Genomic DNA, 26,559 nt, shown 5'->3' with positions numbered 1-26,559 from the left:
TCAGAGGAAAACAAAAAGGCATCACGGTTAAGCATTCAACCAACATGTGGTCCCCAAAGCACTATATACAAACAGCACACAGAATCAAGCAGAAATTCTCAGTCGCTTTCATTACCTGGAGTGAAAATACAAACATGCACCCCCCAATACCTCTGCTTCATACACTGCTTTAGACCACCTGGGGAAGAGGTAAGTCACCTAAATTAAAACCCTGGACCTCATCACTGCAAAGAGTTTCGCAGGACACTACTGACTGACGATTTGGCACCAGAGTTAATGCTTGCGAATCATCAAACATTCAGCCGACAGAGGTGACAGTATCACTGAAAGCAGCGGCTTTGGGGTGGCTGATCCCATGCAGATGCGAAGATCGTGGCAGTGGAAATGCCAGAAAACTCCGCTAACGCTGATGCTGGGGCTTTTTTTACAACACATACTATTTCAAATAATCTACAAAGGGCCAGAGCAACACCACACCAACAGCCCTCCTCAAACATCGAGGGCACACTTGAAAGGGCTCAGCCTCATCAGCATGCTACATTAAGTAACTGCACTATTTCAAGCCTTTAAACAACTTGGCGGCTGAAATAACCAAGGACAGATACAAGTGCCTAGTTATAAAAATGGCCTGCTGTCAAAATGGGCAGCATGCCATTTATAGCCATTCTCAAAAAAAGCCTTTTTCCACTTCAAGAAATTAACGTTCATAACAGAATGTCTAAGCACCTACTTTGTTCATGCAAGCTGTACAACAGTATAATAAAGCTAAGAAACTACAAGTTAGGAGGCTGATATCTCAATTCTCCCCCCTCCCCCAAACTTTGCTACAAGACCCTACACACTTGTGCGAACCACTGCATCTTCCTACACCTGCTCCCTCTAACGTGCCTGGCCACTTCACACATTTAGATTGTAGGTATTCTAGGAACTTGCACAGCATCATTTCATATGTGTGTATATGTATATAAATAAAACTCTATGTTTTTAAGTCATTTTAAACACAGACATTACTTTGCTTCCCTTTGTTCATTAAAAAATTACCAAAATTGCTAGTTTTTCTCCATTAATTATGCTTTTGCCTCAAAACCATCATCCATGCCCACATCAAACAGATTTGATCTAGGCTTTCCCTGTAAGGCGTTACAGTACTGCAGGTTGGCACACCGCTTTGAGGAAGCCCGCCCCAAGGAAAATAGTTTAAAGCATCAAGGAAATAAGATAGACACAAAGATTCTTTACACAAATTAGGTATTTTTACAGGAAAGGCCAAAGCTCTCTTCTGTTTTGCGCAAAACTGAAACGGTACCAGCTGTCCTATCACTCCCCACTGTACTTTGAGCAGAGCTTCGATACTATGGTGATGGGTTAATAAATAACTATAGACCAGATGAGATAAGGCCGAAGCTTTGTTAACTTCCCCCTTGCCAGCAGGAGTCTTTCCTACATCTCTGGCTTTGGGCTAGCTGCCCAAGAAGCAGGCTGAGAGGCACAGTGATGCTCGTCCTTCATTTCAGTTGAAGACACGTCAGACAGGCCTAACACAGAGTCTCTACAAAGTCCTCTTTCCTTTCTTTAAACTAATATGGGTATTTCACCACTCCCGTTTTGCGCGCAGGCTCCACCGAGTCCTGTGCCCAAGCCTTCTGCCATGGGTGGCCGACGGAGAACAGCAGCAGCTCAGGTAGCAGAGATGTCAAACACATCAGCTTGGATCTCGCTGCTGGCAAAGCAGGCCCGCAACTGAGTTCCCATCATTTCTCTTGCCTGAGCAGTGAGGAGGCATTAATAGTTAAAATACTTCATCTCCCATTCCTCTGCCACGAGGCTGGGAAGAAACAACTTCTTAAGCAATGTTTTCAACTCTGCTTTCACCATCACGAGAGCACTCCAAAACACATGCATGTGTGTAAAACCCAAGCACAGTGCTACAAACGCGTCAAAAAGGCATCACAAGTTCTACTACAAGTGAAAAGAGATTACTAAAGAGCAATACACTCCAATTTAGAGAGCCTGATTTCTGTTTCCCCTTGTTTCCTACCTGTGGGTTTCAACCATGCAGCTCAGGTCAGGGCAGCAGCACATGCAGAAGCTGCTGAAAGACTTCCAGGAGTGTCTCTGAACTCACAATACAGACTACTTGACAGCTCAATACTCTTTTTTTTTTCCCTTTCCTTTTCTTCTCAGTTTCTTATTTTTATTCATGAATGACTGCTCTGTCAGACAGATGGGTCTTCCCCCCCTCCACATCCAACATCACAGCCTTAAAAAATAAATCTTTTACACTATGTATTGTCACCAGAGCAGTTTTTTAAGTATTCAATTTATATGGTCTCCCTCTTACACAAGTAGGCAACGTGACCCTTGCCAGAAAAGTGTTTTGTTGCAAGGAGAAACAGATGACACACAGGTATGCTTTTGCAACCTTGGTTATTTAAATGCACGTTCACAAGGCTTTGCTTCTCTAAACACAGCTGGGTACCAGGTGATCCCATCCTTGCTCAACATCAAGTCCCTTTTTTCAGTAGGCACTAACCTAAAATTTTTCCAAACTGCCTCTTAGCACACTGCATTTCTGTAGCTGTCTTTAGCTGACTGTGGGTTATTTCTTCGTTGGTTTGGTTTTTTCCCCTTTCAGGCTCTATATATTCTACAGAATTATCCATCTGTGGAACCAGCTTTGAATGTCATCCACACCCAGATGAGGCTTCCACAGAACTACCTTTTTTTTTTTTTTTTTTTGAATACAGCATTTCTTACAGTTATTTTGATAGAATGGCATAATAATTTCAACGGATTTTCACTATCCTTCATCACTAGGTTATGAAAAAAGAAATGAACAGCTGCATTCTGCAGGAGTGTTTAAGAAACTAACAGTATTTCCTTTATTAGTGATGACAACACATTATGTGAATTAGTAAGGAAGCTAACAGGTAACAGCTTTTTCTTTACAAGGTTGTATATCAGTTAATTCCTCTCAGGTGCCTTCTGAAGTAAGTACAAGAACCGTACCACTGCACATAAGCCAAGACCATGAAGTTATGCATTGGTTTGTTTACTTTATCGGATCTCATCCAGACAGAACAATTACAGGCAGAAAGTTCTCAGGTTTACAACAAATTAGAGAGCTTGAAAAGAGTTCAGCTTTACACCAACTCAGTGTTAAGCTAAGTAAATATGGCTCTTGTACCCTCAGTTCACTCTTCTGAACCCGTACAAGAGAAATTTTTCATTTATGCACTTCGTGTGGTGAAGCATACTCACTATAGTATATCACAGCCATACAAACAGTTACTAACTCAATCCATTACATTCATATTTCAAGGACTGTGATAACATTTGATCACCATGTTACTAAATGGTTTCTACGTTTTAAGTTACAATATGTGTATATAATAGACTTTTCATGCAGGAATATTCAGATTGTTTCTCCTTTGCTGCAGTATAAATCAATTTTCTTTTCACATAATAGGACACCTAATGTCGAGAGAACTGTAAAGTAGTAAATTGTTTTTATAATACAATTTAAGTTCACATCTTCCCTTAAAAAAAAAACAAAACACACACCCCAAATGTCTCTCATAAAATGGCTGCATTTTTACCTTTCCCCACCCAATGCCACATTCCTACACAGCATCAAAAAAGTCAAGCCCCCAAACACAAAATAACAGGTCTAAAAAATATATAGTAGAATCAAACAGTATACAAACTGCAATGCTTCAATTACTTTCTTCTTAAACCCTATAATAACTTCAAATTTTAAATAGTGAATTACTAACTTGCTTTTCTGAGGTCAGACAAAAATAAGTCCTAAGGCAGCTTATTTGCCATATTTAGGAGAGTCAAACCGGAGCAATGACAAACATCTGGCTATGATTCTTTCTGGAATTCTGACCATTTCTTCCCAGCCAGGGAAGAAAAACACTGAGCTGACTAACAGAGAATCTTGATTCCTTCAGCATAGCGCTTAATAGGATTCAGAAGCAGCCTGTCCTCCCACTTCCCACATATTTAAGCTGTTAATACTTTTACAGCACAGAGGGGAAAAAGCCTTTATGAAAGGAAGGTCTAAGCAGGCGAAGGGAGAGCAAAGGAGAGGCAGGAGGGCAGCTATGCCAGAGCCTGGCTCTGACGGAGAGCTGGCAGCAGGCTGCCCCATCCTGCTGGAGAAGCTGCGGTGCCGTAACGCTGGCCACGCGCTCACAGTCCACCAGGGCTCGCAGTAAGGACAGCCTCTCTGAAATATCATTTCAGAGTAAATTTTTTTCGGTGCTCATGAGACGCTTTCCATTTTTAACAGAAGGACATTTCTTACTTAAAACTGCTCAACAGCAGCATTTTAAGCCATGTAATTTCTGCTTCAGCCCCAACTAAGTTCTTAGGGGTACTAACGCTACCATAAGAAGTTACTGATAAGCAGCATTTTTCAGTGTGCATGAGCTGAAAACACTCCCTCCAAACCACGGGATGTCACAAGGAATGTACAAGCTGTCAGATTGCTTCCTCCGCTGCCCCAAAAACCTCCCGCGGTCCCAGCCCAGCTCCTGATTTCAGGGCCCCCAACTGCAGCGAGTCACGGCCGCAGGCTCCCATGGCTGTTGGAAACAACAGGCATCTGAATAGGTGCCTTTTTCATGACACCTTTTCAATTACAGATGCCTGCAAACTCCACAGAAACCAGAATAACTAAACATAGTTATTCTAAGCATACTGGTGGAAAGCAACTTTGCACTTTTAATAATGCAGTTTGCATATTTAAATAAACAAAGGAAGAGTAATATAGGTGGCCAGCAAAGACAGCACCACTATTGGACAGAGTAATCATCAAGTAGCTGTTTTCAACTTAGTATAGAATAAGCCACTTAAATTTTATGGTAATACAACAGTAAGTTTCACAGGGTACATTAGTAAACTCCAAAACAGACATGAGCAGTGAGAGAACAATACCTAATAAGAAAATACAAGTGGGGAAAAACTAATCTTATTTGACTAGTCTGTTCTCATGAACAGCAGTGGAGTCAAGCGTTTCCCTCCCAGGCCACCCACTGGTGTCGGAAGGAGAGGGACACATCACACAGTGCCACAGGGATGCGGAACCAGCTCCGTCTTTCACGTACTTGGTAAGAAAATGAGAAAAAATACAACCACCTTCAAGAAACTGAGTCACACACAAGGAAACAACAGGCCTGGTAGAAATACAGAAAATAGGAAAAATGCCAACAAAATGAAAAGCATTTTCCTAAAGGGCCAGCTCCATGCTCCAAGGCACAAGAACGCTTGCACTAGCCTGACCCACGGAGAACAACTTCAGAGCATGGTGAGACTGCAGGACAAAACCCAAATCCCAAGACAAGTTAGTTGAAATCTAAGGCAAATTCCAACCAACATAAAGCTAACTCATATTATTAACATGCTTTATCAATAAGTTAGTTCATTATATTTAAAAAAGAAAGAACAGACTTGTGTACTTAAAGCAACCTGACAAAGAACATCATGAAAGAAAAAATTCTAGTTTAAGTTTTCCCACTGAGTAAAACAGGCAGGCAGACCCACCTGGTTTTGCTGAGTGCTAAGAACTGTGCTATGATTTTATGATGGCTATTACAGTTCTACAGAATGCATTCTCCAGTAGATGAAAATAGAGAAAAATTCAGCTGTAATATAATGCACAAGTATTTCTCACTCCCAAATTTTATTTTATGTTCAAGCAGAAGAAGAGGAAGTGCACGCAACTGAAGAGGTGCCAAGTTCTCTGCAAACAGAGTTTGGTAAACTTGAAGCATAACAATCTAAACTTCTTTTTCCAGGGCACTTCCTCATAGCATAGAGCATAATTCAAGTAAGAAAGCAAGCACGTATATTTCCTACATAAGGAACAACATATAGACCAAATATTAAACATCACGTTATGGCAGCAATGCCTTTACATGTCTTAGAAGCTACTGCAAAGAGAAAACTGGGTCAGAGAAGCAGACCTTACAGTCTGTCTGCCTACAGACCCCCCAAAAAAGTATTGCATTGGAGAAAGCACTGGAAGATGTTGCAAGTCTGGCCCCTTTCTTGTTGACTAAACCTGCTATTTCACTTACCGGGATTTTAAGCCAGCACCAGACTCTCACCTACCATCAGTACCACTCTCCTTCCAACTATGCCATGCAAAAAGACCCCTTGTTTCCTCTAACCCAGGTGCACATGCTGTACTCCATGTCTTTGACAGCCCATACGTCTGTCCCTGTTGTTAATACACTTCTCTTCCAACTCTACTACAAATCAACACAAAAGCTTTCAGCAAGTATAAATCACAACTTCCAATACCCTAAATTCCTATAGCCTAAGTTGTCCTTTGTTGCAGCACATTTTATTGTCTTCCATAACCAGCATCAGACAAGTATAATTTTACCAAGTGGTCATTTTGGCAAATTAAACCCAGCCCAGGCCCTTCTACTTAACAGTCTGCCATATTTTTATGCTGATCAAAGGCCTCCAAGTTTAATCTCTTAAGAAAATTGGGAAAGCTGGCAGAACTTCTATTGTAAAGCCCTGATTACTTTGCAGTGTGCCCCTGGTCTGAATTAAATTGAATTTTCTGACCATTCATCTAGTAGTCTGCAAAACCACCCATTTGGACAGACTTAGCTTGGAGGGACAAGGACAGGTACCCTGTGATATGGCACAATGCAAGATTTGAACTGACTAAAGAAGCTGGCCATAAAAAGGGACAAAAACACAACTCATGAAAATAATTGATGGTCCAGCCTAGCTTTGGATGGATATGTTTCATTCTCTTTTCTGTTTTGAGAGAGAAAGAAGAAACCATAAATACCCAATTTTCAGTTTTTTAAACTCTATAAAACATCTGAGCATTTCTCCATCCCCTAACATTCAAAACAGATTCCCTGGAGAGGAGCTCTGCCCCAGCATACTTTAAAGAATAGCTCCCTCTTACTGATTAATGAAATTTAGTTAGAAAGAAAACCTTACAGTACAGATGGTGAGAGTAGACAGAGACAGTGGGTTTTAGACAAAAGGCAGTGAAATGCAGCTATATCGAACTTCTAACACTGTTCTAGATACAACAATAACATGAAGGAAAGACTGTCCTTTCCTATTTTGTTCACATCCCATCCGTTATGCCACTTTGTCAGCTTCTTTACTTGCTCTTTAGTGAGTTAAAAAAGCAACAGGGAAGAGCTACCACACGAGAGTATCTACCAACACCGGCCAGGAGATAAGCAAGTGTTTTAAATGCATCTTGGAGAAAGGAGGGGATAACAAGGAAAAGCTGTATGGATTAAATCATTATTGTGGCTACTCTGTTTATCCCATATGGTTAAAACTGCTGATGTGGGTCATTTTAGGCAGCTTCGCAAGCAAGGCAGTACGGGGCTCCTGCGTCAGCTTCCCTACCATGCTGCACAGAGAAGGCCCCTCTCCAGAAGCTGACCACTATGCCTAGTCAGTCTCTTCCCCTTCTCTCAGTAAAAAGTTACTTCCCACAGTTCTTAAAGACAGAAGGGAAAATGATTTTAAGAGGGGAAAAAAAAAACAACGCCTTTTGCCATAAGCTACATCTCCATTAGAAGGCAGTGGCCCCTATGAGAAAGGCCTCGGTGTCCCACTACACTGAAAAACTATTGCTGACCTAATCAATAAACACAAAGCTCATGAAGCAGGTGATGAAGACAACACCATCTCTCATTTCCACACCCAGTGAAAAAAATTGCAAAAGCAAAGAGGAGTGGGCAAACAGCACTGCAATCAGTACCTCAATCCCTCTAGGATAGCTCTTTAATCATGAATTTCTCTCATTGCTTTTTAAAAAAAAACATCTGTGCTAGCCCACACCACCTATTCAGCAAATGTGGCTGACTCTTCCTGATTCTCACCCTCAATCCCCAGGTTAAAAATTTCAATTTTCCATCACAAACAGCAGTCAGCAGTTACTGCTATCCCAGCAGTCCACCAAACAAATTAGGAGGCAGAGGGTTACAATTTAATACCTCATCCCTGTTTGCTATCATTTGCTACCTCATTTAGACAAAAATGAAAAGCGATGTAGGCAGTGTAATAGTAGGACTCCAATGCTACAGTTGCTGACTACAGACCTTTTTGTGCTTAATGCTCTACAGATGAACAAAGGATGACCCCTCCTCCTCACCGCTTACAAAATCAGGCAAAAGTTTCTCAGTTGTTCAGTTCCGACTGACCTCATAAAGAATAGTACAATGTTAACTACGGCCTCAGCACGCTAGCTGCCCAAATTCGGGTGTTTCTGTGGATGTCATAATCAGAGAGGGCTTTCCAGGTAAAAAGAGAAAACTAAGATAGTTCCTAATTATGGGAGACCTCTCATCATGATGGGTAAAAACAACAGCAACAACAACAAAGGTACTGCATTGTGGCCCAGTTAGGGGATGGAGCCAAGCACCTTCTTGCACGAGACTACAGGTAGGGCCCTGAAGGACCTTGAAAGCAGAGATAAGCAACCTACGTTTGAAGCTACAAAGACAGGGAGCCAGTGGAGCAATGCAAAACTGGTCAGGCAGTAGCAGCTGCTAGGAACAATGACTGAGTGGGTTGCCTCTTCCTGCAACATGCAAAACGGGTACATACTCAGCAAGACTGGAGAGGCTAAAGCCAACAAGAAGGTGATCACAACAACAAAGGAGTGAAACGAGGTGGTCTTGGATGGGATGAGTGTTAGCTGTTTAGTTAAACAGTACCATCCTAGAGATTGTACAGCATGCCTGCAGGAGATGGCCTGCTAAAGGAAATGAAGAAACTGGAGGTGAATAGAAACTACATTATTGGTCAGACAGATGAGACGGGAGTATGACTCACAGCTGTCAAAAAAAATAGTGTGAGCAAGGAATTTGTGGGTTTTTTACATGTCAAGCTTGATGTTGACACATAAATATCAAAACCAAGTTTCATCAGGCAAAGGCTGATTTTATTTAGAGCCAGGAGACAGTGAAGAGTTGAGACATCGTAAAGAACTGAGCCACAACTGAATTTGAATTTGATTGTAAGACTAGCGACGAAGTGCTGTAGGATAAGACTAGGGCTAAAGGATGAAGCTAAACCAGACCTGCAATGCAAGCCAGAGAGCAATGAAGATAACTGGAAGGATATACAGTCAAGACTGTTTCAGCAGGCAAAGGAGAACCAGGTCAAGACAGTTTCAAAAAACAAGGTATTCTGAAAGCAGTGAACTGTACCAAGCAGAGGAGAACCGAGGGAGGGTGCTCAGAGGTTAGAGGACAGCAGAGAAACTAGCGCAGAGCTCCACGACAGGACTGCAGGGCCACCCGAGCATTGGTGAGCCTGAAGATGAAAAAGGATTCCGAGGTTGTCTGAGAGGCAAGTGTAGTCAAAGGATTTCCCATCAGCAGTAGATCAAAGACAATAAAGCAGGCTTTGACTGTGTCAGAAAGAGCCACATAAGAGTTATAAAGTAAGATGAAGAGGGTAAGGTTACTGAGGAAAGTGAAAGATTTGCATGAGAAGAGCAGACAGAGTTGGTACAAATATGACAAGGAAGAGAAGGAAAACATCTATGCTAATACACAGGAGATTTCTAATCATTGACTTCATGCAATAAAGCAGGAACTAGGAGTTATAAATTCTTTCTTGATTTTAACAGCTTACAGTAGACTTGCACCAATTTTCAAAATTACAGGCTTGGGGAGGGTTGCTTGGTTGTTTGGTGTTTTTTTTCTTTTCCTTTTTTTTTAAATCAAAACACAAAAGCACCATCTACACCAATTTGAAAAAAAAAAAAAAAAATCAGACTTCAAAAGAACCAAAGTCAGCAGATTATTTTTTTTTAATATTCTAACATAATTTAAAAAAAAAAAAAAGCTTTTGTGTTCTATGCAGTAAATGAGGGATGGATGGGTTTGCTGTACCTTCTGTGTCCTCAGGTAGGGGGATACAGGCACAGCCTCACACTTAACAAAACGAAACAAACAAAAAAAAAATCAGATTTCATGTTTGAAAGTTGAACAGCTGGATGGCAATCTGTAGAAGACATCCCCAAAAGCCACTTTTTCTTCAGAGCTCCATAGACATCTTTTTCACTCTATTTGGAAAAACCTGTTTAAGTCTATGCAAGAAACTAAGGCTACAACTGCTAATTATAAAGTCAATTTGATACTAATGTAGAATATCTGATAGCTAAGTACCTTCACTAGAATAGAGCTCTTTTCTAACAACAGATCTTTAGGCAAGCTAAAATTAAAATCTGAGGTTAATGTTGAGAATGAAACAAGAATATGAAGAACAAAAATTTTTGATTGTTTAAAAACAGAACAACCCCAATTTGAGTTTCTTAAGGCAGATTTCCCCAATTGCTAAGTAAGCCTAGTTTTAAATACAAATTTTCAGAAACACTGCCACCCCTCTGGTGCCTCCCTCCCAAAGTGCGGCAACAAGCAAAAACTTCCAAATAGGAGCAAGTTTACTTGAAGAGGATACAAACCATTAAAATAATTAATAAAAAGTAGTAAGTAAAAAAACCTCTTCTGCTCTCCCAGCTGCCAGATCGACAAAGCTGCATGTGGCTCAGGGAGCAAGAACAGTTTGGCAGAAAATAGATGGTGTTCCCCCAAAGCAAATAACAGTTAAAGCTTCTTGTTACAGTATGTGCTTGTATTTAAAGTCTGTTAAAAACCCAAAACATCCATTATACTTTTAAGATTTTAAAAAACAAGATGTGCTACTCATTTAACTACTTGTAAGTATGTAAAATCCCTACAGGAATCTTTATTCAGACACTGCCTCAAAATGCCCCAGCTCTGTACAGTAGCACATCCTGTGAGCTTTACATTATCAAAGGCTAAGTGTACCTGAAATCAGGTTTAAACCTCTCTTACCTCAATGTCAAGTACTTCCACCGTGTTGTCCAACATCTTTATTTTGATCGGTAGGTCCCGCTCATGTGTTTTGGCAGGCGATGATGCCATTGCAGTAGAGAGGTTCTGTCCTGGCTCCAAGGTACTCACTCCTGTGGTCTTTTGGACACCCAAACGAGAGCCAGGAGTCTGCAGGACTCTGTATGTTCCTTCTATCTCTCCCATCTTTCAACAGCAAGCAGAGTCTAAAGAAACCTGGAAGAAAATAGAGGATTACAGCCTGAAAGATAGTTTTCCACCGATATCCCATATGAAAATGCTACCCACCGAAACACAGTCACACACAAAGTCCTTATCTAATGCTCTTCATCCTGCTATCAAAACCAATAATAAAGTTGATGAAACTCTGGTCAAAAATCCAGCTGCTGGGAAGAAAGATAAGTGGCAAAAAAAAAATAACTCTTCCAAAACACAGTTAGGAAATAGGATACTCAAACCTGCGCCCTCCACCCTCCTTACACACTGACATTTTAATTTCCAGTTAACTTTTCTGCCAATTTACCTCCCTAAACCAGGTCACCACAGTACGAACACTGCTGACAGCACAAGAAAAGCCACCTGGAGCAGGCCATGGAGGGAAAGACAGGACTCTGCCTTTCACTGGTACCTAGCCCTCCCATTGACTTTGCTACAATATCGGACCACACCCCGAAATAACAGGAACAATTAACTTTCTTCATCCCCCAAAATGATGACTCATGCAAAACCGTAACTACTCCAACCAATGCTGGCAGCTCAGAGCCTTCGTAATGCAGATTTCTGCTGCAGATAACAGTTCTTCACCTTATTAGCAAACCTGCACTGTACCCAGACTAAGTCAGTGGGCAAAAACCTCAATTACAAACATCTACGCTAGTTCAGGTAGACCAACTCCTACATTGTGATCCTTACTTTCATGGTTTCATGGCAGTTGTTACAGAGCAAATGTTTAATTTGACATGGAGAAAAAAAAAAATGTGTGCCTCTCTCTGCCTCTCCTGTACCACAGGAACAGTGGCAACATTTGCACCTGGATCGCAGCAGGGTCTACGTGAATGCGAGGCATGTGTGCTCAGGATGCAATGCACCCAACAAAGCCACTGCCCCACGCTCACCACTGGCACGAAGTATTTGGCAACAACGTGCAAGGCGCTCAGCAGAAATGCACATGGAAACCGATAGGCTCCTTGGTGCTTTTGGTTGCATTTCCCAAATACCATGCTATGTCTGAACAATCAAAAGTATGTGGTTACTGACGCTGGGACAGCCTTCGCGTGGCCACCACACTACAAAAAATTCAATGAAGTGTTAGATTATTGTTTTGTAATAAACGTGTTTTGTCTAAAAAGGAGAGAGGCAGATCATGAAAACATTCCTTTGTCCCTCTACGCTTTGAGTAGGTAGGCAACCCGCTCTGTGGATTCAAACGGAGCCAGCCTTACATGTTGTTAAAAATTTGGGGGGGGGGGTAGGTTTTAATCCTTGCACACATTGAGATTGGTCAAATGTCTTCCTGGCTTGCAGATCAGTGGGTTTCAATGTTATGGGGGTTTTTTGCTTTTTAAATTTGCAGACCCCTGTACAGATAAACTTGTCACAGGAGAGGAGACAGATGCCTCCTCCCTAATTACACCTACCACAAGGCTTGTTTGGCTTAGCGGTCTCTCAGAGCCCTTGCAAGCACTGCAGAGCCCTGCCTGAGCAGCACAGCTCAAGACCACTGCAGAGATGCCTCCAGCCTCCCGGCTGATGACACACGTGACGAGAAAGCGTGAGAAGGATGATCTCAACCTTAAAAGTGTGTGTACGCTGCCCAGTGCCCGACCTACCAGTTTTAGGTGACAAATTAGCAGAAAGTTTCTTTCTCAGACCGTTTTGTGCATATCCTTTCACTGAACTTCCCAGTTTGTGTGGCCACACAGCCAAGGAGAAAAACTTTTAGGTCATAAATTTTAAAGCTACCACAACAGCAAAAATCACCAGAGACAGTTGCCCAGGTTACACCTCTAATAACTGCTAACCTGAATAGAAACCATAGCTCAGTGTCATCTATATCTCCTTGATACTCTGTCCCTTTTAACTTAACTGTATGGTAAGATTTTGCTACTGCCATTCAGAAGCTTATGAGCAACTGAAGTTGCCCAGAATCAGCCATACTCCTCACAAGGCTATTTATTAGACAACCGCTCTTCAAATTAGCGCTCTATGAACACATTCACCCTGTTCTGAATAAACAGCTACTGGAAGGCATAGACCCTGCAGTTACTCACAGGAAAAAGATGTGAGCAGCAACAGCTGAGACAGTGCACAGAGCAGCCCTGCAGCAGAGAGGCTTCAGTAGGCTCCCCTCCAGCTGAAGCCAGCCAGTTCCCAAAGGCAAGGCAGGTAGGCCACCCAACTCCGGACTAAACAAGGAGCTCCTGGGTACTTTTACTAGCTTTGGTTACTAGCCAGGAGAGACTAAAGTCATGTCAAGCAGAAACTGGAGATGTCAAAGACCTTCCTCGCAGGTGTTAACAGGAAAAGTGAACTCAACGGGGCTCGACCAAGCACCTTGCTGATGACACATTCCTAACAACATTTACCACTAGACTAGTCCCCAGCCAGCATATATTCAGATTTTTAAGGTCTAACAAGCACTCAGGCAGAAAACACAATGTGCAGAAGCAAGGCACATTTCCCTAGAAGAGCAGTGCCCTGCCTGCCGTGTGGCAGTTGTGAGCATCTCCCCACGCCACATCCAGTTCCCTCCCCATGCATGCTACTAATGCCATTACAATTATTAAAAATTCCCAAATAGCCTGGCCTGCTCCAACTGCCTCAAAAACCAGAAGCGGGAGAAGTATTAACCAAGCCAAGCACTACTTCCAATTTCACCACCAATTATAGTTACGTATCGTGTTTTATGTAAGCTGACTACATATGATGTTTCTTAACAATAACCATTGTGCGATGATTTAGGAAGCGTTTCAGTTTAAGGGGCTGACTAAAGGAAAGGCTGAGGAAAGTGAAAGAGTGAAGCCTAAGATGGGCTGCAAGCATTGGGAAGAAAGAGAGGCTCTATGGGCAGAGCAAAGAAAGCGTCCAACAGCACTGAGAGCCTCCCACCCCAGGCGAGCCAGAACAAGGTCTCATTTACCTCCTCACCAAAGCAAAACTAAAATGCAGTTACCACAATATTAGCGGTTCTAAGAAAAAAAATCTTCATTGCATTCACCCCTCCCGGACTTCTTTGCACCAAGTGCTTAACGTGATAATTTCCTATAAACCGGGACCAGGCATCAAAGCTAAATCAGCTCCCTGAAGCACAGTGACAGAATGACTGTTGCTCTCAGGCCCAAGTAAAAGAGCAGCTGGGAACACAACTTACAAAAATCGAGGCAGCTATGTACTTTTTGTTGCCTTTTTGAAATGGCTTCAAAGTCACAATGAATTTTATCTTCTACTTGGATGAAATAAACTTATTTTTCAGAAGCAAGATAGCATTTTTCAGCTAGCAGCAAATCTGGAAAGGCAGCTTACACCCAAGGATATGCCTGTGCAAGATTCCAAGGGGTTTCAAATGAACTCCTCTGAGCACGGTTTTCAGTCAGTCACTACGATGCTCCATGCCTCACCTAAGCAGAAGGCTGGTCTCAAGTAACACCAGTTTCCCAGCTCCCAGGTATGAGAAGGGTGATCCCTTCCTCCCGCAGGAAGAGATCCCTGCCACCTGCGCACAGTGGAAGCCCGCACAGAGCGGCAAGGAAGCACTCTCAGCAGGAGCTCTCAAAGCAGGTCCCTTCAGTCCACCAGAAGCAAACTTTAATTTTTTACCTTTTTCACCAGGCAATAGCATCACCACACCAAGGTGGCACCAAGGGATGTATCAGGAACCCAACAACTGCAGCAAAGAGGGATGAAGACTATGAGTGCCCCAGCCGCACCAGGAGAGACATCTCTCTCTGAAACCCGGAGCCCTCACTCCCATTACAAACACCGAACACCATCCCTCGTCACGACCGCGTAAGGGGTCTCACGGCTCTCTCCTGCAACGGTGCAGCAGCACCGTGTGCCGGGGACCACAGGCTTGCCTGCAAGGAGATGGATGCGCAGGGAGGGTGGAGAACGACCGCAGCTGGTCCCTGCCAGATGAGCGGGGCTTCAGGAGCGCTTCTCCAACTGATTACAGGGAATCAGCGGGGCGGTGCAGCACTACCCCCTCGCACCCCCGGCACTGCGCCCGGCCGGCGGCGGGGGTCCCTCGCAGGGAGGCGGATGCGGAGAGGATAGGACAGGCCGGAGCACAGGTGCGCAAACACTCCCAGCCCGAAAAGAAAGTGGCGAAACCGCCCAGGCCGGGACCCGGCAGCCCACTGGAGAGCACGCTCCCGAGCCCCCCGCCAGCCAGAACCCCCCCCCCTCCTCAGGGCTGAAGGAGCGAGGGCCGCAGACCCTCCGGCGGCGCGGGCAGGGCAGGGCACGGCAGGGCCGGGGCCCCTCGCGAAAGCCTCCGCCCGGGTCCTCAGCGCACGGCAGCGGCCGCAGGCGGCGGAAGCGCCCGACGCGCAGGCGGGCCGGGCCGGGCCGGGCCGCGCCGCTGGCCTGGTGCGCCGCTCGCCGGCAGCCCCCCTCCCAGTTCCCGCCCCGCCGCCCGCTCCCCCCGGCCCCGCCGCCCGGCCTGCGGGTCCGGCTGCCGGGACGGCTCGGAGCCGGCCCGCGGGGAACGCCGCGCCGCGCCGCGCCTCACCTCACCTCAGCGCCAGGGGCCGGGCCCGGCCCGACCGCGCGCCGCAGCCCCAGCCCCGTCCCCGCGCAGCCCGCGCGCACTGGCCCAGCGCCGGCCCCGCCCCGCCCGCCGCCATTGGCCGGCCGGGGCCGGGGGCGGGGCCGCGGGTTCCGGGGGCGGTGGCGCGGCGCGGCCCGGCCCGACCTGTGCCTCTGCCGCCGGCAGCGGGCGTGGAACGGAGCCCCGGGATCGGCCCGGGGCATCTCGGCCCCCGCCCTGCTCTTACTTCCATCTGAGTCCCCCAGGGAACGTTGGCAGCGGAGGAGAACCCGTGCGGCGGCTGCGGGAGGCCCGGGGGGATGCAGGCCCCCTGCGCCCGGAGAGAGATGGGGGGAGGAGGGCTGTCCGTCGGCCCTACCCGCTCCACCCCCACCCCCCCAAAAAAACCCCAACAAAACAGAAACCTGGAATCACGCAGCCGGACGGACCGAGGCACCCCAAGCCGGCCGGGGCTCTGCCTGGGGCAGCAGAACATCGGCAAGTGCAGCAGCTGCTGAGATCCAGGCAACACAGCTCGTAGGTTTTGCCTTGAATAGCGAAGATCGCGGGTTTCCAGCTATTTTCACGAGCAGACCGATTTTAAATAGGGATAGAAAGAGCCGCAGCGCTGCAGAAGGGGAGAGAAGACGTGGGTGCTGCACCCATGTGCCAAGAGCCGGCCCAGCAGCATCGGGCGCTGCAAAGGGGCTGAAGAGCATCAGAACATCCTCCTCCTCCTCGGTCCCCAGCCAGCAAGCCGGTCCACCAAGTACCGCAGACGAGAAGCAAACGCTGCAGGAAATTCAGCGCAGGATGAAGAGAGTTCTGCCTGAACACACCTTTGCACCTTCGACGTTCGGAGTCTGCTCAAAAGCAGATGGCAAGGCCTAGCGATAATGGGGCGGCCAGGGAAAGAGCGGTCCCTGAAAAGGGGTGCCTTTGAGAAACACCCCCGGTCACCCAGAGGGACCGCATCTCCCAGCAGTCTGCTCTTCAAGACAAGAAACAACAGATACTTGGATTTCTCTAGGAAAGGGTTGATGGCCAATAGCACAAGAAATGCCAAGAGCCACCTTGTTTCTGAGAACCTGACCTTTTCACAACAATTTGAAAAACAAAATATTAGCATAGCATATGACTTTTATATTAACAAAACACATAAATCATGCAGAACAGCCCTTTCAACCTGGAGCAGCTTCACCACTCTCACCCACAGAAAGAAGCAACTCACAAATTTAATGAGTAATTCCTGACTAGCAACATTCTCCTCTCTTTAAAAGAAAAAAGACACAAGGTTTTAAAAATATGTCCCATTATTTCTTCTCCTTAAAAAGTGAAATGGAGCTGAAGAACCTCATGCATACAAAAAAAAAATCAGGCAAGTTGCAAAAGTATACACAGCATTTTAGATAACTCCATTCGTAAAAACATTTGTGATTCCAATAAACTGAAGTGCTTTCATAAGTGAAATGGATGTTTCGATATCCTGGTTTGCCTAGCATTTGCATTGCTCTTCCATAGGCAATGAAAATGGAGTAGTTGATTTTATTTGCAGCTTAAGCACTAATACAGTTTCACATCCTTTAAAGTGTAGACACTTCAGAGTAATCTTCCTTTCTGTCACTGACTTTAACATCTAAAAAGAGCACAAAACCTTTCTTTTGCAAGTTGGAGAACAAATCTCATGTGATCACTTTAAAAGCAATCAGAGAGGAAGCAATAATTACAGACACAGTAAAGTCTTTAGAAGCGTCAACAGCCTGCTGTTTATGCTTCGCTGTATATTGCTAACTTTTATTGCTCACACAAACCACACGTAATTTACTGCGCTGAAACAATCCAGTAATGAAAAGGCACCAAAGGTTGTGTGTGTTCGAGTGTCCACATACCCAGTACCTCTGTTTCTACATGCACCTCATTTCTAGCCTTTCTACGCACCACAGGCAAAAAAAATATTTTTTGTCATAGCATGAGGAGTTTAGCAGGATGCACAAGTATTCCTCCGAGACCAGTTGACTTGCCATGAACCAGAACCTTAAGAAGTCTGTCCTTTTCATACCCTTTTCATTCCCAATTCTTCAGGGCAGACAATACCATCCATGCTGATGGTACCTGGCAGCTATCGCTGCCTAGATGCTAAAACCTTTCTATAACAGGTTTTCTCATATATGTGTGTATATATCTATATATCTATATATCTATATATATATATCTCATAGAATGGTTTGGGTTGGAAGGGACCTTCAAAGATCATCTAGTTCCAGCCCCCCTGCCATGGGCAGGGACACCTTCCACTACGCCAGATGGCTCAAAGCCCCATCCAACCTGGCCTTGAAAGCTTCCAGGGATGGGGCAACCACAGCCTCTCTGGGCAACCTGTTCCAGTGCCTCACCAACCTCACAGTGAAGAACTTCTTCCTTACATCTAATCTAAATCTGCCCTCTTTCAGTTTAAAGCCATTACACCTTGTCCTATCACTACATGCCCTTGTAAAAAGTCCCTCTCCAGCCTTCTTGTAGGCCCTCTAGAGAGAGAGAGAGATATTTAAGAAAACTATAACATACATACAAGTCACTGTAACAGGTGACTTCTCCCTCTTAGAAAAGTCACCACCCATTTTCACACTCCTCCCCGCATGCTTAAGAAGCAGGCTATGAAGGGACATGGCACCACCTGCCATCTTCAGTTCCTTCCACCAGAAGCAGGGGAAGGGACAAGAAGGGACAAGACTCCACTTTTATGAGCTAGAAGACAACAACAGCTCTGCACTCACTGAATCATTTGGCAGGGAACTGGCCGTGAACAGATGATGCAATTCCTGCTCCCAACCAAAAAGGGTACAAATAGGAAGTGCCTTACCAAGCTGAACCTCTGTGCTACACACTTGGTTGTTTACAAAACTGCTCAGCAACTGGAATGCACAAAACGTGCTTGAGACATGGTGTTTGGTGACTGGATCTGAAACCTAAAAGAGGGAATGGATGGTTATCTAACCCACTACACATGGACTCGGCAATATGTTCCTCACAGCTATCCACAAAGACCTCTGAGTTTCCTTAACTCCCATGAAGGCAAATTTTCTGACCATCCAGGCAGTTATGTTTTAATCCTTTACAGGAGAAGGAAGTTTAGAGAACAAAGCTAGAAGAATAATGTCGTTACACATGAAAGTCAGCTGTTGCTGTTGGAAGGATGCTGTGTCAGGACAAAGTACAATTTTATCCTTGTGAGATAAAAAACTGATAATGAGGTGTAACTCATTCACTCAGCTAATATTACAGATAACCTACACTATATTGTCCTCTTGGCCTGAGTGGGACAATTAGAATTACCCTTCTACTACACTATGATGTCATCACTTTCTTTAATCACCCTCTGGATGAGGGTGGAGGAAGTCCTTCAAAGCAGGTTTCTTATCCAACCAAGAAAAACAGTAGCTGGAAAAGCTTCTTCCTGTTCAAATTCTTCATTATGGCAAACAGAAACTCTGCAGACTGAAAAATTAGACTTATTGCTAATTTCATTAGCACATATTTTCCAAATACATACTACAAAGTTTTGTTTCTTAGAGCTCTCCTATCTCACAATGACAAGACAAGCAATTCCAAAAAATTTTATGATGTCTCCCCTTCTGTCTATAGCAGAAGATAGGTACAGCTGGGAATGGAAATAGTTACAATCATTTAAGCCAGCATTTTGTACCATGTACACCACGCTTCCCTACTTTACCGGGGCTGCTCATCACCAGTTCACTTCTCTAGCATGTTGCACTGGGGCTGTATAATGACAACACGTGTAGGCGTGCCAAGGCTGAAGATGTGAAGACAAATTGGTATGGGTTTCATTGCAGGTGGGCCAACCCGAGCACCAGAATCCCTGGGGGGAGCAGGTTCACAGAGCTTTGAATGCCACAGTTCACTGCTGTTGTCCTACTTTGGTTCAATGTAGTGCAGTGCCTTGTGCTACAATTCTCCCGTCAATTACTACCTAGAGATATTCAACAATTTGCTGTACACATCATTAACCTAAGCCTAAGCGCAGTGTTAGTTAGGACCAACTGCAAGGGCTGATAGCTTTCTTCACAGGATGATCACTCTTTTCCCATCACCTTTGAGGACCTGGTGTCACAGTACCAGCTGTAGAGCACCTCAGACGTCCACCAAGGGAAAAATTCTCATTTCCACAAATGTGTTCATATCTTTGGCTGACTGTCATGACAGTTAGTGACTACCCTGGTCATATTCCTGATCTGAAAGTGTTTCATCCTGGAAGAGCTCAGTCAAGTACTTTCCAGTTTGTAACGGTCGGTGCAGCAGAACCAGACAGGAGACTAGTTGTCTTGTCCCACCAAACCCTTCTCTGGATTGCCTTCCACATTGACTCAGACATCTCAGTAGAAACTGCACTACATGGATTGGCGAATCATTCCTCAACCTGTCTCTTCAGTGATAAACAAGTTCTCTACCTAACAGCTCAGAATTATATCAGACCACTTCTCAAATAGGAAAACCAAGCTAATTTCAGCAATTATAGCCAGGTGTTGTTCTGTACTCACAGCTCACTTGTACCCCAGATGGTAGGAAAATATGAAAAAGAAGAGAGTGAAATCATAGAATTTGATCAATACACTGATTTGATCAATACAATGATCATAAGCAAAGGGCAAAAGGCTCAAGCCAATACGAACAGGAATTGCTGGGTAGCTGAAGATTTGATCGGTGTGATCAGCAAAAAGAATGAGTAACACAGACATACCTGTACATATCATTTTCTGGAATTCCTCTCTTACACCAGGTTCACTTACTCTTAAAGTTGACCTGGAGGCACAGGAGGCATACTGTTCTTCAACACTAATGAGTGAAGATACTTCAAAAACAGGCAGAATGCACCTTGTTCTACTGGCAGAGATACAATGTCAAAGGTACTCATCATTAGCAGCATCTTGCTAAACCCACTACAGAAACTAATTTCCATGCTACAGAAACTTGTAGACTCTTTGAGGGGGGGGGTTCCACTTCCAATCTTAACTACTTCTGCCTCCCCCACCCCAGTCATGATATAGCACTTCTCACAGGGAACTGAGACAACCCTTTTGGGCTTTTCAGGTCGCTCCCCTTTGAGGCATTTTTTGCGAGCCCTTCTACACACACTCTACCTAGCAATTACATTGCCCTTTATAAAGTGCAAAGTCCACTAGCCTCGGACTATGACCTAGAATTAAACCTTCAATATTAACAAATTCTTTAGAACAGGCATGGGCACTTAAGTACAGGAAAAAAATTCTGCTACTCTGCTAACAGAAAAAATTAGTGGATGCAATCCTTTTTTGCAATCACCTACTTTGACTTTCATCATCGTATCTGTATTTTAAGTTAGCTCTCATGGTGAAAGTGGCAATTACACCAAACAAATTAAGCACAACATATGTTCATACCTGTGCGCGCGCACACACACACACACGCAGGCACCTGCTCTGCAACTTCTTTCAGTCTGATTAATGTACCTGCCTAAACATGTTCTTCTTGCCCAGAAGGTTCAGTCTATAGCCAGCAGCAGTTCTGAATCAACAGCACAAAAACGAAGAGCATACACAAGCTACAAGCTGCAAAGTAATACGGCTGCTGAGCCACAAGACCGAAACAAAAGTCCAGGCAAAAACTGCCAACCGTGGCACCTATTTTCTTCATCTATAGGTAGCCCCAAAAGAACAGACACAGTCCAATCGCACATTGCCCCCATGTGGTAAATCCTTCCTATTGCAGAAAAGCATAAATATCCCTAGAATTCCCCTAAATTTGCTTTAAACTGAATCCCAAGATTTTCCAATAGATGTTAATTCTTTGACTGTAACAGCCTAAACATTAACGAAACAGTAATTTTTACAACATTGCAATTTATTTCTCTTTTTTACTTAACAAAACCTGCACAGTGAGGTTAACCAAGTATGTCTGAAGCAGCAAGGCCTAAAAAAATACCCCATACAATTGGGAGTGTCAGAAAGCTCCCCCCCCCCTCTTTTTTTTAATCTCATTGAGTTTCATCTAATTTCCCTACCCATAAAATCAGACTAGTATTTGTTATCTCAGAGGAGCTGCACAAGGGTTCAATCCAGTCACGACTTGTACAGTGCTTCAAAGATCTACATCAAAAACTTCTGTAAGTGGTCGGGGAGGGAGAGGGTGCGAAACAAGACATCACCAAACAGAAACCACCACTCCCCCAAAATCTGAAATTCTAACAAGAAAAAAAGATCACCTCTTTTTCACATACCAATAAATTTTAGTCGACACAACTACATGAAAGCCCGATTAATGTACGTTTCAAAAAAAAGTATCATAACTATAAAGGAGAGAAAGGCCTAGTCCTATTTCATGGACGGATACTTCAGAACAAAAAGAAAAATTAAGGATCTACAAACACTAATCACAGATAAGTGTGGCAACTATTTTACCGCCAAATAAACCCAACTTGAGGTTTTCAGTAACACTAACTGTGCTACCTTAAGTTACTTTCCAAAAAATGAGGCAACCGAATGGTAGATGGCTAGCAAACCAGTGGACTGTTAAGATTCCTCACTCTGCCCCCCAAACCAAGCAAATTGTTCCAGCTGTTTGCGCCAGGAACCAGAGGGCGTAACTCCCCACGGACACCGAAAGGCAGAAATCGAGCGAGGCCCAGGGCTGCGCACAGCTTGTCAGACACATGGACTGCCAGTCCTGCAACGCTGTTTTTCTGCGTTTCAAAGTAGATAAAGTAGGCAGCCTGAAACTGTTTGCTGGGCATGCAATGAAGACTAAAACCAGTTTTCTTGCTCTGGGTATAAACTTCCCAAAGAGAGTGCTAGTCAGCAAGCTAACTGCTTCACTGAGATACCACTGGCAAGCCAAACCGCATGTTCTCTTCAGGGGAAAAAGCTCTGAACTTGGAGCAAGTACCGCTACAGGAACAGCTTGGCCTGGGTTTTAGGCTCTTCCTTATGGAAAAGCATCTTAAAAGTAAAAATTAATCAAAAACATTAAAACAACAGGGGAATTGCAAATTACGAGGCACAGGAGTGGGCACGTTCTGAACAAAGTGCTTTACTGTCAGTGCCTTTCCCTTTTTTTAATAACCATGCTGTTGAAGCAGCACAGTATCTGTTTTAATGAGTGTTTTGCATTAGCTCTCAGGGTGTGTTTATTTACTCATTCTATAGAATATGCTGAGTTATCTTCACATAACTTGGGAGCTCCTCCATTTCCTACATGGGAATTTTCCCATGAATTTTTGGCTTCTGCTTATAAAAATGAGGCGATTCCGTCTCTTTGCCCCACCGGCCTCAATTTGTTTCTCAATAAAAACCAGGAGGACAGCCAGCTTACGGCACTTTAAGCACGATACCTCAACACAGCAAAGTTGCTAATGGCTGGCATGTCTTATAACTCAAATACCTCTGACTTTTTGCCATACTTTCCTTCCTGCGACTTATGTGGTTGAGCAGAAATTTGTATCTGGCAACGTGGACCCCTCTCGGAACACAGCCATACCTTAAATCTGATGTGCCAAGCACCGATTACATCACCTGAGAAGACAGGTGCAAAGCTGAGGATCTGAGAAGGGCTGAGACTAGAGCATAAAAAATTAGCTGCATCAGTCCTACCAAACCATTTATACTGGGTTTCAAAGTGAGCAGGAGTAAGCCCCAGGCTTGGCAGAGTTAGTAACTCTCCTTGTTCTTTTCCTATCAAGGAGCTCAGTCTTTCCCACAGCAATCAAAGCACTGCACTTCTTGCTTTGTGGGACCTGTCTTTTATGACTGAACAGGCTGTCTGCAGGGCTGCCTCTGCTCTAGCCAGAGGTAGTTTCCGAAAAGCATGTTGTTCTCTGTCTGAGATAGCTGGACACCTCCTCCGTCTTGCTAGATTTACAGGCTCTCATTCCTGTGGGTGGAAGGAAGCTTCATTTGTCTACTGCATTTCAAGCACCGAAACTAAACTTGCAAACGTACAGCTACATCAGAAGATCTTGCCTTGCTAAACACTGTAGAAACTCCCCAACGTACCTGAAACTTTGACACACCCTTACATGGCTATGAGCCAGACCCAGGCAATTCTGTCACGTCTGGGCTGCACTGTCAACAAAGCCAGCCATCAAACCACGCCTTTGCCAAACTTTTTCTTCCTTCTCACACTCCCTCCATTCCCAGTTTCTGGACTTGACCCAGAATTACACCAAAGCTGACTTCACAGCACACGCTCTCACCTGGTTACTGTGACAACAGGCCAATTTCAGCATCTTCCAAATCTTCACATAAAAGGACACATGAGCAGGTAACAGCACCTCCCATTTTTTGGATGCTGAAGAGATTCCTTAGAGCGCTGTGCTCTGTAACAGTCTGCCTGCGTGCTCTGCCAGCAGGGTGCCACACGGAAGAAAGCTAGTCCAGTAGGACACAGCTACAATACCAACAGCTGCTCTACGACAGGGAAAATACCTGCCTCACTGGTAAACCCGACTGCATTCCCAGCCTTTTTGCCTTCTGGGCTGCCCAAATGAATAGGACATGCTGCGGCCCAGAGCCAGGATAAAGCATCTCTAGAAAGAAGCAACAGATAATGGTGGGAACAGGGCTCTAAGACAACAAAGTTGTTAGCAGAACTGTTCATTTTAACACTCCTGAGAAATGCACTCTGGAATTGTTGCCTGTGGGAAAAGCTCTACAGCAAGTTGAATTATAAAGTGGTTTAATCACCCAAATGAAACCTTTCTTTCCACTGCAAGAATCCTTTAAGAGTTTTTTTCTGGCGCTCTCTCACTGTCTGTCAAGCAGGAGCCCAGTGTTAAGCTCTTTGTGCACTGTTCCATACACAACGTTGGGAAAACAGCAAATACAGAAGATCATATAATTTCATGGAATTCTTTGTACTGAATTCTAGTAGAATGTCTTTCCAAGCGACAGTTTCAATTCTTCCCAAAGCCTTTACAGATTATATTCTTGCACATTCCCCAGACTGTCACCAATCAACAACCTTGTTTGCCCTCTATTTCAGATACTCCCATAAAGCATGCAGCATTTCATGATCTATTACCAAGTGTCCAGAAAAATGCAGAAAAAGTGACATTTTTCTTTACACAGAGGTCAAGAAACAGGAGTTAACAGATATTTTGTTCACCTTTTTTTTTTTTTTAAACCACTAAATCTGTGAAACAAACTAGCAAAATCCTGATGGCAATCCTCTTTCAGGGCACGGATGCAAGATAAACCAGCAAGAATGCCCCTGAGTAGTCAATGAAATGGACACATGAGTTGTGCCTAGCCACATCCATACTAGATGCTCAGAAAGAACCATGCAATATTTGTCTGGTCGACCACATGATAAACAGGACTTTGTGTGGTGCAGGATAGTTACCTGAAAACAAGACACTTCTCTGCACTCATGCTGTCTACTCAGATATAAACAACTCAAAGTTACAATTCACAAGTCTGAACTTCATTTCTTTCGGAGTCTTGTGAGGATATCCTACTAATTTCCAGCTTTTTTTGAAGATAAAGCAATAAAAAACTCCATCCCTTTTTGCATTTTTGATACTGCTGCCCAGGATAGTAAACTGCAAGTGCATTGTTAAGAGAAAGGCCAAATATATAGTCCTTTTTGGTAGAATTTGTTAATGAAATGCCAAGCATTCTTTTCTTCTAGCATCACAAGACGGCTTTCTTCTCAGTCACTTATTCTGAGGTCATTAGAGTGTTTATGAAGAAAGAGAGAGCACTATGACTAATTCATCCACAGGTGTCAACTAAATGGAAAGCCTAGGAGCAAGTGGTGTAAATTTGATCTCCAGTCCAGCCATCCTAATATTCAGAATGACCTGAAACAGGTACACAAGAGGCTCTAAATGATCTTCTTCCTCATTCCTTGCTGAAGAGCCCAGGGAGTAAGCTCCAAGTACCCGCTTTAGAAAAGGGAACACTTCTGTAGGCAAGCCACTGTCACTAACCAGAACAAGAGGAACCTACAAGAATGTTACCCCAAAGGTGTGGATGAAATACAAGAAAAATGCTGGAAATTTGCAGGATACCAAATGGAAGAAGCAAAGGGCAGGAGTCTAAAGACAGAAGAGAAACATCTACTGAATAGCATAGAGACGATCAGAAGAAAATACAACCTAAGGACACTGAAGAATGGTACCAGTGGGCGAAAAGGACTGGAAAAGAAATATTCATAGAAGCACGGGCATAAAGTGGATGAGAAATGAATTCAGAGAAAAGGGTTAAAAAAGATACACATACACAGTTATACAGAAAATCTGCATCCAAATATATTCAGCTGTGTTATGCTACCACATATAAAAACATGAGTTTATCTGCATAGCCGTATACTAACAACGCACTGCAATGCCTCCAAAATAATGGGATAGCTTAGGCTTATTAAGAATATTTAAAGTAAAATAAAACTTGTTCCAGCATGTCAGCACACAAGTCAACATGCTGCCTAAAAAAATGCATTAGTGTAACACTCCTTCCAGCACTGTCAATGGCAAAACAAGGTACAAATTACATTATCAATGTGGATAGTGAGGTTTATAATGATTTGAATAATGTTTACACCAAACTATCATAATCTCTTTATTTTTTTTTTCAAGCCCAATCTTCCTTTTTCTTCCTACGTTGGAGTGTATAATAGAAAGGTTGGAGAAGACCACTGGCACTAATCCACACATTTCTGAACAGAAAGCGTACAATATGTTTACCCAGTTTTGTGAGGTGTTTCACATGTCAGTTTGGCATGCTATTTCAGTTGCTGTCCTCAATTACCATTCTTTTTGTTTACGAGCATGGAACTAACAAATCTGGAAGATTTTTTTTATAATAAATTTTCCAGTAATTATTTCATTGTGCAACTCTTAGTGTAATTCTTTTCCAGCACTCCATTCCAAAATTG

The 26,559-nt window shown here is 43.9% G+C and overlaps 1 protein-coding gene across 11 annotated transcripts in view; it reads right to left on the bottom strand.

The window, feature by feature from the left end:
* Positions 1-15,724, bottom strand: part of FARP2 (FERM, ARH/RhoGEF and pleckstrin domain protein 2) — an 80,907-nt gene extending 65,183 nt beyond the window's left edge. For 7 of the 11 annotated variants that reach the window (XM_069791692.1, XM_069791699.1, XM_069791700.1 and 4 more), the window contains exons 1-2: positions 15,624-15,724; positions 10,872-11,105 (exon numbers count right to left, since the gene is read on the bottom strand). In XM_069791692.1, coding sequence (XP_069647793.1) covers positions 10,872-11,075 — 204 coding nt within the window. In that variant the 5' untranslated portion in view covers positions 11,076-11,105; positions 15,624-15,724. Of the gene's footprint in view, positions 1-10,871; positions 11,106-11,177; positions 11,844-14,506; positions 14,669-14,705; positions 14,773-15,618 lie in introns of those variants that run through there. The other 4 variants (XM_069791693.1, XM_069791694.1, XM_069791696.1 and 1 more) reach the window with 4 other exon arrangements.
* Positions 15,725-26,559: the final 10,835 nt, after the last annotated feature.

This window comes from Haliaeetus albicilla, chromosome 9 (genome assembly GCF_947461875.1).
Source record: "Haliaeetus albicilla chromosome 9, bHalAlb1.1, whole genome shotgun sequence".
NCBI classification, from domain to species: domain Eukaryota; kingdom Metazoa; phylum Chordata; class Aves; order Accipitriformes; family Accipitridae; genus Haliaeetus; species Haliaeetus albicilla.
This window is presented reverse-complemented; position numbering and strand designations above follow the sequence as displayed.